At 41.1% G+C, this 14,837-nt stretch overlaps 1 protein-coding gene across 2 annotated transcripts in view; it reads left to right on the forward strand.

The window, feature by feature from the left end:
- The window catches only part of itsn2a (intersectin 2a), a 62,017-nt gene that overhangs the window by 28,306 nt on the left and 18,874 nt on the right, over positions 1-14,837 (forward strand). The window contains exons 8-22 of one of the 2 annotated variants that reach the window (XM_029002374.1): positions 18-160; positions 2,314-2,377; positions 2,497-2,634; positions 3,367-3,473; positions 3,876-4,138; positions 4,950-5,096; positions 5,927-6,067; positions 6,434-6,521; positions 7,469-7,608; positions 9,871-9,951; positions 10,163-10,308; positions 10,395-10,636; positions 11,205-11,332; positions 11,578-11,732; positions 12,441-12,495. In XM_029002374.1, the coding sequence (XP_028858207.1) occupies positions 18-160; positions 2,314-2,377; positions 2,497-2,634; positions 3,367-3,473; positions 3,876-4,138; positions 4,950-5,096; positions 5,927-6,067; positions 6,434-6,521; positions 7,469-7,608; positions 9,871-9,951; positions 10,163-10,308; positions 10,395-10,636; positions 11,205-11,332; positions 11,578-11,732; positions 12,441-12,495 (2,038 nt within the window). The remainder of the gene's footprint in view (positions 1-17; positions 161-2,313; positions 2,378-2,496; positions 2,635-3,366; positions 3,474-3,875; positions 4,139-4,949; positions 5,097-5,926; positions 6,068-6,433; positions 6,522-7,468; positions 7,609-9,870; positions 9,952-10,162; positions 10,309-10,394; positions 10,637-11,204; positions 11,333-11,577; positions 11,733-12,440; positions 12,496-14,837) is intronic. The other variant, XM_029002375.1, reaches the window with a different exon arrangement.

Below are 14,837 nucleotides of genomic sequence, written 5' to 3' on the forward strand. Positions count from 1 at the left end.
AATCGTTTTGTCCACAGCTCCAACTCATCCTCCACCACCTCTCTGACCAGTAACTCCCCGAAGACTGGCTTTGGAGACTGGGCTGTGCCACAGGGCTCTCGCCTCAAGTACCGGCAGCACTTCAACAGCCTGGACAAGTTGATGAGTGGCTACGTGTCAGGTCTGTGCATTTTACCCTGTACACACACACATACACACACACACACACGGAATCATGTCAAATATGTTCAATTGCACAATCCTATCCAAGCGTTTCTAAAATAACATGGAAATGGACCTTGTTCTATATTAAATTTATATATCTATATATTATATTAAATATTTATATTTTATGCTTGTTTTGATGTTTTTTTTTGTGTCCCCTTTCATCTCTAAATGGGTGGTAGTAGCCTAGTGGGTAACACACTCGCCTATGAACCAGATACCCAGGTTCAAATCCCACTTACTACCATTGTGTCCCTGAGCAAGACACTTAACCCTAAGTTGCTCCAGGGGGACTGTCCCTGTAACTACTGATTCTAAGTAGTTCTGGATAAGGGCGTCTGATAAATGCTGCAAATGTAAATGTAAATGCAGCACTAAGTGTGAGCCTTGATTGCTAGTGTAAGGTAAGGCATCCTCAGGATGTCAACAATCCTCAGATTTTTAACTCTATTTATAAAAGCATCATTAAAGATCAACAACAAAATGGGTATCTCTTCTTAAAGATACGGACCAGATACCAAATGGTTCTTACTTGTTTTATCTATTTATGTATGTACATCTGGAGGACTCATTTGAACACCAGTGAATAAGCCCCATGCTTAAAAACAGTGCCCTCTGCCTTAATGAAAAATCATGTAGCATGTTCTAATTCAACTTTCTTACATGAATTAGCTCAGACTAAAGTGGAGGTGATTAGTTGTCACGTGTGACACACCGCAGCACAGCACCCAGTGCACGCAGTGACATGTGTCTTCTGCTTTTAACCCTACATCACACTTGGTGAGCAGTGGGCACCCATGAAAGGCATGTGGGGACGGGACCTTGCTCAGTGGCTCCCTTTTGAATGTGCTGGATTTGTACTCTCTTCCTTATCCGCTATGCCACCACTGCTTATTAACATAATTGGCATGGGCAGTTCGGTGATTCAGCATCTGAAAACAATGTAATAGTCCTAAAGGGAAACATTTAGGCTAGAGTTGATTTAATTTTTTTCTAAATTACCATTTGACTTGTGGGGAACTGTGTGTGTGTGTGTCCGTCCATCCGTCCGTGCATGTGCCCTGTGCTCGAGTGCTTATCCATCTTGTGTCTGCTGGGATTGGTTCTGAACCAGCATCACTGTACTGCTCTGTCAGTGCGTGAACACAGATTAAACAGCAGGTGAAATGTGACCATCCCGCTCCTTTATTTCTTCACTTGCAAAATGCAGAAGACCAGAAAAACTGAAACAAAACAGAAATACAAAATAAATAGCTTCGCATCAATATCTCTAACGCTTTACAGGAACACACACACACATTACACTGAGAAGGGGTGGTAGTAGCCTAGTGGGTAACACACTCGCCTATAAACCAGAAGACCCAGGTTCAAATCCCACTTACTACCATTGTGTCCCTGAGCAAGACACTTAACCCTAAGTTGCTCCAGGGGGACTGTCCCTGTAACTACTGATTGTAAGTCGCTCTGGATAAGGGCGTCTGATAAATGCCACAAATGTAAATGTAAATTACATCTGCTGCAAGTCAAACCAACGTGAAGGTCAACTTTTCACTTACAGACATCGCTTTCATCGCACATGTTTTTCCTCAATAAACATTAATAAACATTTCTCAGAACACATACAAATTGAAGTTAATGCAAATAAAGATTTTCCTAAGGGCAAAACAGTTACTAAAGCGAATTAGTGAATTAATAGCTAAGCTAAGTAATTGCAGTAGTAATGAGGCTAATGATGATGAGTAATGAAGAGATCAGATTTGATTGAGTGGACCCCAAAATGTAATATGCAGCTTTTATGTGTGTTAAGGGGCGAGAGAAAGCTCCTTAGCATGGTGGGTGAATGCATTTTAATTTTCATTTCCACAAGATCATCTATTAATTTTCTCTCCACACTTTTTTTTTTTTTTTTTTTTAATGCATTATTGATTTAGAACCCAGAGATGTGTCTCACGCAAAAACCATAACTTGATTTAACTGATCTGATTATGCACATGATTGGGTTTTAAGAAATGCAGGATGAGAACATGATGGGAAGAAGTAAAATGTAATATGAGGACAATGCGCATAAATAATACATGTGTGTGTGAGTGTGTTTGGTTTCTGTTGCAGGGCCTCAAGTGAGAAATGCACTGACTTCATCCAACCTCACGCAGACACAACTAGCCACCATCTGGTAAGTGACCCCAGGCCAGGACACGTATGTGTGTCTGTTTGTATTTTGTTGTGTACACTTTTGTATATGCTAATGTTCAGGTTTTGTGTGTGTGTGTGTGTGTCCATTTTCTTCTGCAGGAACCTGGCTGATGTTGATAGGGATGGGCAGCTGAAGGCAGAGGAGTTTATTTTGGCCATGCATCTGGTTGATATGGCTAAAACAGGACTTCCCCTTCCCCTCAGTCTGCCCCCTGACCTGGTGCCCCCTTCACTCAGGTAACACTATGGTCACAATAGTCTTACGGTATTATTAATTAAAACACACAACACCGATAAAGTTGTATCTTTTGTCTAGACCATGAACGTAAGTAGGGCCCTGTGAAATCAGTTTTATTTTTTCCTAAATTCCATTTTATTTTTTCCTTTTTCAGAATTCCATGTTTTCCGTTATAAACATATTCATGCAAAGAACTATTTCACAATATTACACGTTCTTCCTTTTGTAAAATAAAAGTACTTCACATTTGACCTCAAAATAAAAAAATTATCAAATTAAATAAGCATTGGGGAGATCTGGAATACAAAAAAGTTGTGCCCACTTGCATATTGAACTGGAACCATGATATTAAAACCAAGTTTTGAATCAGCTGGTTTGTTTGCTGGTGTGAGCGGCTCACTATAGTTTGCTTCTTTTCTCTGTTTCTGATATCAGTTATTGACTGTCAGTGGTCGTCACATACTTTCTTCGAAGAGAGTTCTTTCGATTCATAAAAAAATGTTTGGGGTATTGTTCTGCTCTAAACTTAGCCTTTAGTCCAGTTCTGTAATTTGCATATGCACGCGCATGCTTGGAACCAGTCGGGTGAGTGGTCCGGATTCGACACTGGCAATACTTGCTTACAGCATTCACAGTTTTGATTTCTATGTTAAATCATGAAATGTGAAATTCTTATAAAATCGATTTTTATCTGCAGACTTAAGGTTCTTGTTTTTTCTGTTGTTTTCTAGACCCTCTGGAAAGTCGTGTGACTTGGTGAATGGATCACTTCCCTCCCACAGCACAGAATTGGCTGATCTTATAGACCCAGAACCTGGACAGAAGCATAAGAGCAATGGTACACACACACACTCATGTACATTGAAGTTACGTTAGAATATAATTACTGTATAATTACTGTATTAATAAAAAATAATACTCAACTAGAGTGATTTTGGCCAGTTTAAATGCTTGTTTAATTAGTGTAGCCGGACTTGCATTAGTGAACACCGCATCATCCCATTGGAACTCAAGACTAAATGTGCTGATGTTTCTGTATGCAGATATTCCATCTTTAACAGCCATTTCCACCTACTATAGACATGAACAATATCTGGCCTGGAATTTTTATTAAGTGGATGTTTTCTATCAAAACTGAGGACATTTCTAAAACTCTTATTGCCATTGTTTAAAGAATTTAAAACCGAAAACCAAAGCTTGTAATTGTGATATCTGAACTCATTCCCTCTATTTCTCCAAGTTTCATTTGAGGACCGACTGCGGGAGAATTTCCAGCATGGAAGTGCTGAGTTGGAGAAGCGCCGCCAGGCCCTGCAAGAGGAGCAGCGGCAGGAGGAGGAGCGCCGGAGGCAGCTGGAGCAGCAGGAGCAGGAGCGCCGTCAGAGGGAGGCGCTGGAGCAGGAGGCCCGGCGGCGGCAGGAGATGGAGAGAAGGATGGAGAGAATGAGGGAGATAGAGAGACAGAAGGAGGAGGAGAGACTAAAGGTGTTGGAGAGGCAAGAGGTGTGTGGATCGAGGCATCATCAATATGAATCACCATTCATGTTAGCAACTTTATTACATTAATCAATATAGAATGAATAATGAGAAGTGAGATTTTGTTTTTGGTTTGCTGTAGATAAAGTTAAGTAGATAATTACATTATACCACAATGTGGCTATTGCATCTATTGCAGATCTAAATGTACAGATAAGCTGTCACGTTTAAATGTTTTAGATCATCAAAAAATATCAAATAATAGTCAAAGTTAATATCAAATGTGTTTTTCAAGTGAAGGATTTTATTATTAAAAGTCCTGTGAGATAAAGTCTCTCTCTCTCTCTCTCTCTCTCTCTCTCTCTCTATATATATATATATATATATATATATATATATCTATCTATCTATATATATATAACACACACACACACACACACACATACATACATACTTGGGGGCATTTTTCTATTATATATATAATAGAAAATAAAGGCTCCTCCTAGGGTGGATCCTCCCCTCAGTCAAACTAAAATCATGTGACCAGTAAAGGTTCACACCTCTAATGCCCACTAACTTCTGTAGGCCGCTCTCCTCCTCTCCTGAACTTCGGAGACAGTATTAGGGGACTTTAGATACAGGATTAGGGGACCACTAAGTTGTCAAGGGGACCTTTAAAGGGGCTCAACATCATAGATAGAAAGCAATATAAGACTATATTCCACCAATAGTTCCTTTGGTAAATTACATATTTGATCTATAACCAGACCAACAGGACTTGCACACGTTCTTGGTTTTTTGTTTGTTTAGTAATTTATAATCTCTGTATGTTCCCGAGGCGGAGCGGCAGGAGCAGGAGAGACTCCGGCAGGAGCAGGAGCACCGACGGCAGGAGGAACTGCAGCACCGGAGACAGCTTGAGCAGGAGGACATCAGCCGACTCCATGCCCGGAAGCGGTGCCTGCAGCTGGAACTGGAGGCTGTGGTGAGAGAGACTTATACACATCCCCACACATACACACACACAAACACACACACTCATAAACTTACATACAAACATCACCGAAGCTCATGCGCAGACATTTGTCTTCATATTTATAGGTATAACATATAGAAACCGTGGCAACATAAATCTATCTATCTATTTATCTACATGAATGCAGTACCTGGTTATTGTTAACAGGTTTCTTATGGTCATTTAAAAACCTGGAAAAGTCATTGAATTTTTGTAAAAGTATTTTGACACATGAATGTATAACATGAAGTACATAGTTCCCGTAATATTACAGGAGAAATGTTTTTTCTACATTTACAACAACATCTTGTGTACAGATTTGTCTCTATGTCATTAATTTGCTGTATAATTTACAGATGGTGTATGATTTATTCATTAATCCATTTCTGTATTAAAAGTACACAGATATAAAGTGAACTCTAAATCATTTAACAGCCACTGTTAAAAAAAAAAAAAAAAAACAGGGGGCCTCGTTGTACAGATATTGTCTTCAACTCCGGTCCAGGGGGGGCCTTATTTTCCTCATTATAAACACACACAAAATCATGTCACTCATATGAACATATTTATAACTGACTATAAAAAATATAGTCTAAATTAATGAAAGTTGCCGTTGTCATAGAGTTTTGTCTATTTATCATGTTGGCCTTTTAAGGTCTCTCAGCAATCTTTAGTTTTCATTGTTAAACATCATTGTGCTGTAGAGCAAAGTAGGATAACAATCCCTTCTTAATCAAAATTCAGCCTAGTGAGTCCCACGACTTGGTCCTGTTCCCATGTCAGTCTAATTCGGTCCCCAGGGCAACAAGCATAAGCAGATCTCTGACCGACTCCGTGACGTCCAGAGCAAGAGGAGGATCCAGAAGGCGGAGCTGGACCTCATCAATCAGAAGCGTGATGGGAGAATAGCTGACATCAGCAACTTGCAGCTGCAGTTCGAGGTTCTCTTTTCTTCTCCGTTCATTCACTCTTGCCACACACAATATTACTTGATGCTGTTTTTCTTTCAATTATCAAATAAGCCTGTTAATTGCCTAAACATATTACTTATTATTAGTGCCAATTAAGTGCATAGATTAGACTGCACTTCCAGAAAATTGTCAAATTAACTGAACCAGACGGTGAAAAAGTGTCTCATCGCCTGTTTCCGACGAATTATTCCGCTAGATATAATGGGGAAACTGATGACAAACTGGAGTGGAGCAGCAGAAGCAAAACACACATTTATTATCAGCTTCTAAATGGCTACAGGTTATCATCATTGCTGTCTGTCAGCTGATCTCTGATCAGTTCGTTTCTCTCGGTAGGATTTCCAGAAGCAGCTCACCCACCTGATCCCAGAGCAGCAGCGGCTCAGAGAGCACCTGAGGCACTTAAGCTTGAACAGCCCCCCTGGTAGGCACCAAGTGGTTATGTCAGTCGCGTACGTTGTGCCCTGGAGGAATATTAGTGTTTAACGACCTGTACGTCACCGCTAACAGATGCTCCGAGGCAGCACAAGATGTTCTTAACACACCATGCTAATTAAGACATGCATGATAATTATGATCGGCGCTGCTTGAGGACGAGGTTTTACGACCGTAGTGCCACTGTTACTGTCGCCCCAAATTATGCACCCTATTCAGATTAATTTGTGTTCTTCAGGATGCACAGAAAACACACACATATATGCATACACGCGGTGTACTGACAAAGAAATACATCAGCCGAAACATTAAAACCATTGATATGAATAACATTGATTACCTGGCATCAATGTCACCCGGGTACCTGGGTGGATTTAACAGAGCACCTCAAAAATGAATTAATTAAGAAAATGACATGTTAACTGAACTATGGTGTATATTGATGATTTCTTTTATGCTGTTTTAGCTTCAGATGGAAAATACATAAATCTCTATCTCAAATTATTACTTAAGAAAAAGATTCCCAATACAGAAATGTTGATTTTTTTAAAAAAGATATCTTAATTTATGCACTCAGTACTTGGAGATGAATGTTAACCATATTAAAATAAAATGAGAATTCAAAAAAACTAGTTTGACAGTCTAGTAAAAAAAATGACTCAAATAATGCATGAGAGAAAGCCTCACACACAGAAAAATGTTTATACAGGTTTATTACTCTGTACTAAATTACAGCATATCACAGATTTTCTTTTCTTTAAGATATTTACATTCTGCATTGAGTCGATTTTTTTTTTTTTTTTTTATGTCCTGGTTTAGTTTGTCTCCACACATGCCTCGCCAGTCAGTCCAACATCTCTGTTCCTAAGGAAGACTCGTAAATAGGCCACAAACACTCTCTGAACCTCCCCCAAATAACCCTTTCCTCTCCTCTAGTGCTGGCAGTGACCACTCTAAAGAACGGAGTATGTGGCAAGGACCTGACCTGCAGGAAGCTGAAGGAACAGCTGGATGTACTGGAGAAAGAGACGACGGCCAAGCTGTCGGAGATGGAGCAGTACAACAAAGAGCTGAAGGTCCGACCTGCTCTCACTGGTCACTGCTGTCAGTGTTGCTCGACAGTTTGAACGATTTCTCAGTGAAACATCTAAATGGTCTAAAAGGAATGTCATTTTCACATTGACCAGGTCTTGACTTGGTGTATTTTGGAACCCCGTGCAGCTCTTTTCCTGCTTCATACGGTAGCGGGTAGATTAATGTTTTACGGAATGTTAGATAGGGTAGAGGTTTAGATTTGAAATGTAATATAAGGTGAAGAATATGCTGATATACCTAGCAGTGTTGTAGTTCTGATATTCAGAAATGGTTTATTAAAAACTATTTTCTTTTGTTCTTACGTTGTCTTAATATATACTCTACTCACAATAAGTAAGGGATATTGTGAGAGACTTAGTGGATGTCATACATGCTGTATTTGTTTCACATTTTTGGAATAGGGAGGCAATTGTATTGGGGTGATAGATACACCTCATTCTGTGTTTTCCATGTAATGGTCTCATTGTGTACAGGTGCGCCTTATGTTGGGGCCAATACCAAGAGACACCTTCTAAATTTCCATATTCTGTGGGTATAAAAAGCTGGTATTGTCAGTAAGTCATTACAAGTTCATCATTCAAATAGCCAGAAACACTCGGCGTCACTTAATGGACTAGCAGTGTCACCTGGCCATGGCACTTCGGGTCGGTGGCAGGCAGTCAGATGTTGCTCGTGTGTCTCAAAGTGTCATCAGCAGACTTGCATCAAGACACAACTACTGGCAGAGTTCATGACATACCCAGGAGTTGAGCCTAAGGACCTCAGACATCGTTATTGAACTGCCACACAGCTGCAGGCCCGTTTACGAGATGCGAATGTTCAAGGGTTTCCAGACAAACCATTCGCAACCGACTGCACCACTTTGCCTTGAATGCCAGACTCCACTGACACCAAGACACCACCGTGAATGTTTGCAGTGGGCACAAGACCATGTGACCTGGACAATGCAGCAGTGGTCTACCGTCCTGTTCACTGATGAGTGTCACGTCAACTTGCACAGAAATGATTGTTGTCAGCATTGCTGGAGAAGACGAGGTGAACGATACACTGAGGTCACCATGATCCTTTGTTGGAGGAGGTGCCACTGTCTGGACAGGCATCACCAGTCAGCGCAAAACAGATTTGGTTATTGTACATGGCTCAGTCACTGCACGTTCTTACCTCAGAGACATCATAGAACCCATCATCATCCCCCAATTCCACCAGCCCACCCCTGACTTTCTGTTCATGGATGATAATGCTCAATCACATCGTGGCAGAATTGTCACAGCTCGACTTCAGGGAGTTGGAGTGCCTCATATGGAATGAGGGGCCATCATTGTCCCCTGACCTGAACCCCATAGAGCACAACTGGGACCAGTTGAAGCGGAGAGTGAACGATCGAACCCCACACCCACGTGACCATTCAGAACAGCGTGTAGCATTAGTGGAAGAGTGGAACGCATTGCCTCAGAACAACATCATGAAGCTAGTGAGGAGCATGAGGCATGCTGTCATTGCGGCAAATGGTGGAAACACCCGCAACTGACATTGTCAATTTTTGTTATTTGGGGTTATCCCTGTTATTAAACTAATGAAAATGGTGTTTCTTCTCATACATTATTAGTAATATCAAAGGGAACTTTTACTTTTTTTCATTAAAATCCCTAACTTATTGTGAATAGTGTATTTTATAAAAAATTCTAAGAGATGTAGTCTTTTTTGACTGCAGACCTGACAAACAATTTGAATGTTTCCCATGACTTCTGCAACATTTAAAGATTTTTTAACGTTGTGGATGTTTGAGCAGATGAACAGCCAATAAAATTGCACAAATCCATTCTGTGCTTCCACAGCAACATTCTCACTAACTTAATTGCCAATGCTATAAACAGTTATTAAACGAGTTATTATAAGTAGTTGAGTGAGTGAGTTCTGTTTATTACTTATTGTGATGGTTTTGAAGTAGTTTTTGCACCTGTTTTTGTATTTATTTCTGAAAAACAGAAGTTTTCTTATAGGTAAATGTTTTATTTAATACCCACAGTATCTAGGGATCAGGTTGTGGTTGTGTTAATTCACAATGTCATTAATTCTAGCTAGCCCCACTTACATGTTCTACTAATAACAAAGTCTTTCAGTGTACGTTCTCCAGTGGAGCACACTCTTTACCTGTCTCTGTTCTATTAACCTCTGCACTAATCCTCCTTCTCTCCCTACCTCCTCCCTCCTCTCGCTGCCTCCCTCTGGTTCAATTCCTCCAGTTTGTAGAGATGGATGACTATGTGCTGCAAGGTCTTCTGTCTTTACTCGGCTGTCTTAGCAACCTCTTCTACCTGATGAAGGTGTTTTTTTCTTTTTTTTCACTGCTGCTTACCTTTCATTGGTCCATCTCAGTCCATCTCACTCCAAACTCCTCTTTATTAATTACACCTTATGTCTCTGAACCTTTTTTTCTCATCTCATTTCCCATCAGTGTCTGGGATGTTCATGTTGCTCACAGAGTGGCCATTTGTAAAGCTAATATGAATCTAATGCTAATGGCTGCATGTGCAGGAGCTGCGGGAGAAGCAGAGCAAGCAGCAGTCAGTGCTGGACAGCCTGGTCCGCGTGAAGGAGGAGAAGGCGAGGGAACTGCAAAGACGAAGAAAAGAGGAGCAGGAGAGGAGGAGGAGGGAGGAAGAGGAGGAGGAGGCAGCACGGTGAGGACTTATAATATTGACAGACAGATGCACCAGATAGCTTGTCTGTTTTTGTCTTGTGTTCATGTGTGTGTGCCTGCATTCAGAAAAGCTCAGCTGGAGCGGCAGGAGCAGCTCCAGAGAGAAGAGGAGCAGCAGAGGAGGCTCCAGCAAGAGAGGGAGGAGGAGAAAAGGAGAGAAGAAGAGGAGGATGAACAAAAGAAAGCAGAGCATTTAAGGCAGCAGAACAACACCAGGCTAGACCACCAGCAGACGCAGCAGCCGGGCTCCAAATCTGATATCCAGACGCAGCTCTCCGAGTTGTTAGGCCGCACAGATTGTGGAGCAGGTGAGATGATCGGCTGCTGTACCACTCCCACAAGGGCCGTGTTTAATCACTGCCTACAGATTCAGAAGCTGAACATTACGAGAGCAGGGAGGCCTTATATTCTTCCTTCAGTTAAAACAATCTCCTTCACTTAATAGTCTAAAAATATGAGCAATAAAAATATGTCCATAAAAGTGCATTTCAGTTTTTTGGTCAGAAGGTCTATTCACACATCCCACACCAGGCATTTTACAATGTCAGGTGACTTTGTTGCTTGTTATGTGACCTGTACATGGAAAAATGCTTTTTCCACTGCAGTTATACCACCATATTTATTTCAATTTATTTTATTCACATTTATATGAATATTGACTAATGTCCTTCAGTTTTGTCCATCCTCCAGGAAAGTCTTTCAGAAAAAAACAGATTGTTCAGAATGAGAGCAATCATATGCCCAAAATATTATATATTATGAGATATATTTTAAGTAGAATCTTAATCTTAAGTAGAAGAATTTCCATGCTGTTGAATACTTTCAATAGTGTTTTATTTTATGAAGACTTTTTTTTTTTTGCAAACACTTTTTCAGGCCTCCGACCGCAGCTCGTGTCTAACACCCATAGGAGGTCAGCCACGCTGGTCACCTACAAGGCCCTGTATTCGTTTGCTGCACGCAATACAGAGGAGCTGTCGCTGGATGCTGGATGCTTGATTGAGGTGCAGGTCTTTTCAGTTCCCCCTTTTCTGTATTTGTTGCTTGTACTGTAAATATGTAATCATGTAGAGAGACAGTATCATGCTTTTTAAATATGTAAATTACATATACAGAAAAGGGGCGAATCGACCTATTATAGAATTTTCATTTACAAATTTCCTAAATGTCCTAATGTCCAGATTTGTGCTCCTTTGTTATATATTTACATGGAAATGTTAATCTGACCACATTTCCCATAATTCTGCAGGTGGACGAGGCAACTCTGGGGGAACAGGGCTGGTTGTATGGCAGCTACCAGGGAAAACTGGGCTGGATTCCACAGAGTTACATTGAGAAATGCCCCCAAACTGAAGTACAGACCACCAACACCACTCCTGAGTCTGCAGTGTCAGTTTCACCTAGGTGTGTCTCGCTAACTTGTGGCAATGTGATATAACTCACACAAGCACAATATTATATGTTGATCTGGATGAATTAAAGCACATGTAGAGGATTGTTAAACTAAAACTAAATTGGATAATCATCTAATTTGACAAATATAAATGCAACATGTCAGAGTAGACACTTCCTGATTACAGATTCAGTTCTCTTGGAGAAGAGAATGAAGTGTGTCGATCAGGGGCAGTAGCTGCTTTTTTTATGATTATGTGGGTAGACTGGCTATGGTCATTTATAGCATATGGACCATCAGTCCGCATCTAACCCCTTCACATGATCTTTGTCATGCTGCCTGTGGTCAATATGGGATTGTTCGTCAGCGTCTTGCTTCATGGATCATTTGTGCTAATTTTCACATCCAATCATTTGAAAGCCATGACGGTCGGTGGAGATAATGGTTTAGGGGAAGGGTGGGAAATTCTTTGGGTGGAAACAGGAGGTTAGCTTTCCAGATCCGGCCATCTGAGCTGCCGGTCTCTGAACGGTGAAGCAGAACGACCAAAGCACTCTTTACACCCATCACCATTTCTAGCCATTTCTAAATAAACATACCTTATATTGTGTGTTACTTATTTTTCTAAATATTACTTGATTATTAGTTGATGGACAATTCTTATATGGAAAATATTATCCGTATATGACAATAATGCTTGAAACTTGAACTTGAAACAGCCCTGCACTGACTGAGCACCAGGACCAAGGACTTAGCTGTCACACTCCAGGACAGGTAAACTATTCATCTCACACATGCTCTTACTGTCATTTTTTTATGCTTATGTACCAGCAACGTCCATAGAGAGACGTTATTTTTTTTAAACATGCTTTCTGTATTCCTCTGAGACTTTTACCCAGGACATGTTTCTTACTGGAAATGATTTAGTTGAATCGTACGTGTCAACATATACATGTTGTGTATATGAACGTGGACAGAAATGTGTGCAGATTGAATCCTGTTTGGCTGACACTCACAACCTCAGGATAAGTAATGTGAAAGATTGTGTTAATAATGCAGGAGGTTTAGTCTTAGTGTAGGACACCCCAACTTGTTGTGGCCTATTTGGAGGGGAGCAGCAATGGCTTTGGCAGCCTTTGTGTCACCGCAGAGTCCCTTGTGAGAAACCGCAGCTGGAGCAGATTTTTTATTTTTAGCCTCCAGTCTCTTTGCTGTGCCTTGGAGTTTCCTTACTGGAGCACTTCTACTGGGTGACACGTTTAGCCTGTTATTGATGGCAGCTATACACAATTTATCTACACTTATGGTTTGTTTCCTGTCATTTGAAGTATGAGGTGCTTAAGGCTAGGTGCTTTGTGAATATATTGTGGCTTAATTAATGTCATTTGTACAGTTACCATGATTGTTAAATTGTTTTAAAAAATCATAATAAAAGCATAATTTCTAATAATTAAAAAAAATCTCATCATAACCCCCAGGTTATAATTCCAGATTTTGTGAGGAAAAGAGTGACACCACAATAAATAACTTTCACCTTTTAATGTGACACTTTGTTCACTCTTTGTTAAATTGCTGTCTGTCTTATTGTTGTCTACATGTTTTTTTTGTTAAAAGTTACTCTTGCACTGCCTGTGTCTCTTGTTTGCAGTTTATTTAGCCCAGTTTGTCTGTGTCACACACACGTCCACTTTGTGAAAGTGAAGTAATTGTCATTGTGATACACTGCAGCACAGCACACAGTGCACACAACGAAATGTGTCCTCTGCTTTTAACCATCACCCTTGGTGAGCAGTGGGCAGCCATGACAGGCAGCCTTCTGATTACGGGGCAGCTTCCATAAACTGCTAGGTCACCACTGCCCCATTGTCAGTATGTAACTTTGTTTAATTGTTCAAATGTTACATGCAGCACCAGGTTCCGGAGAAACATTGTTTTGTTTCACTATGTATTGTCTAACATGTATGTAGCTGAAATGACAATGCTCAACTTCAACTATTGCAGCCATTTGGTAAAAGTAAAAGATCACATGGTCTTTAATATTAAGACTCTTTGCTGTGACCCTAGTTATATTTAACTCAGGTTCTGTCTATTTCTTCTGATCATCCTTGAGATGGTTCTACACCTATATTTTGAGTCCACCTGTGTTTGATTATACTGATTGGACTTGGTTAGGAAAGCCACACCCCTGTCTATATAAGACCGTACAGCTCTCAATGCATGTCAGAGCAAATGAGAATAATGAGGTCAAAGGAACTGCCTGAAGAGCTCAGAGACAGAATTGTGGTTACAAAAAAAATTCTGCTGCACGACCAGACAACCAGAACCCTTCTTAGAGCTGGCTGTTTGGCCAAACTGAGCTATCAAGCGAGAAGACGCTTGGCAAGAGAGGTAAAGAAGAACCCAAAGATCACTGTGGATTAGCTCCAGAGATGCAGTCCGGAGATGGGAGAGTTGTTGAAAGTCAACATCGCTGCAGCCCTCCATCGCTGCAGGCTTTATGGCAGAGTGGCGCGACGGAAGCCTCTGCTCAGTGCAAGACACATGAAAGCCTGTGTGGAGTTTGCTAAAAAAAAAAAAACACCTGAAGATTATCTGGTCTGAAGAGACCAAGATAGAACTTTTTGGCATTAATCCTAAGCGGTATGTGTGGAGAGAACCAGGCACTGCTCATCAACTTTCCACAGTCCCAACAGTGAAGCATGGTGAAGTGAAGTGATTGTCACATGTGATACACAGCACATGGTGCACACGGTGAAATTTGTCCTCTGCATTTAACCCATCGCCCTGAGTGAGCAGTGGGCAGCCATGACAAGTGCCCGGGGAGCAGTGTGGGGACCTTGCTCAGTGGCACCTTGGCGGATCGGGATTCGAACCAGCATCCTTCTGATTATGGGGCCGCTTCCTTAACCGCTAGGCCACCACTGCCCCTGGTGGTGGCAGCATCATGCTGTGGGGGTGTTTTGGGACAGGACGAGTGGTTGCAAAATCGAGGGAAAGATGAATGCGACCAAGTACAGGGATATCTGGATGAAAACCTTCTCCAGAGAGCTCAGGACCTCAGACTGGGCTGAAGGTTTACCTTCCAACATGACAATGACCCTAAGCACACAGCTAAG

This window comes from Denticeps clupeoides, chromosome 14 (assembly GCF_900700375.1).
Source record: "Denticeps clupeoides chromosome 14, fDenClu1.1, whole genome shotgun sequence".
NCBI classification, from domain to species: domain Eukaryota; kingdom Metazoa; phylum Chordata; class Actinopteri; order Clupeiformes; family Denticipitidae; genus Denticeps; species Denticeps clupeoides.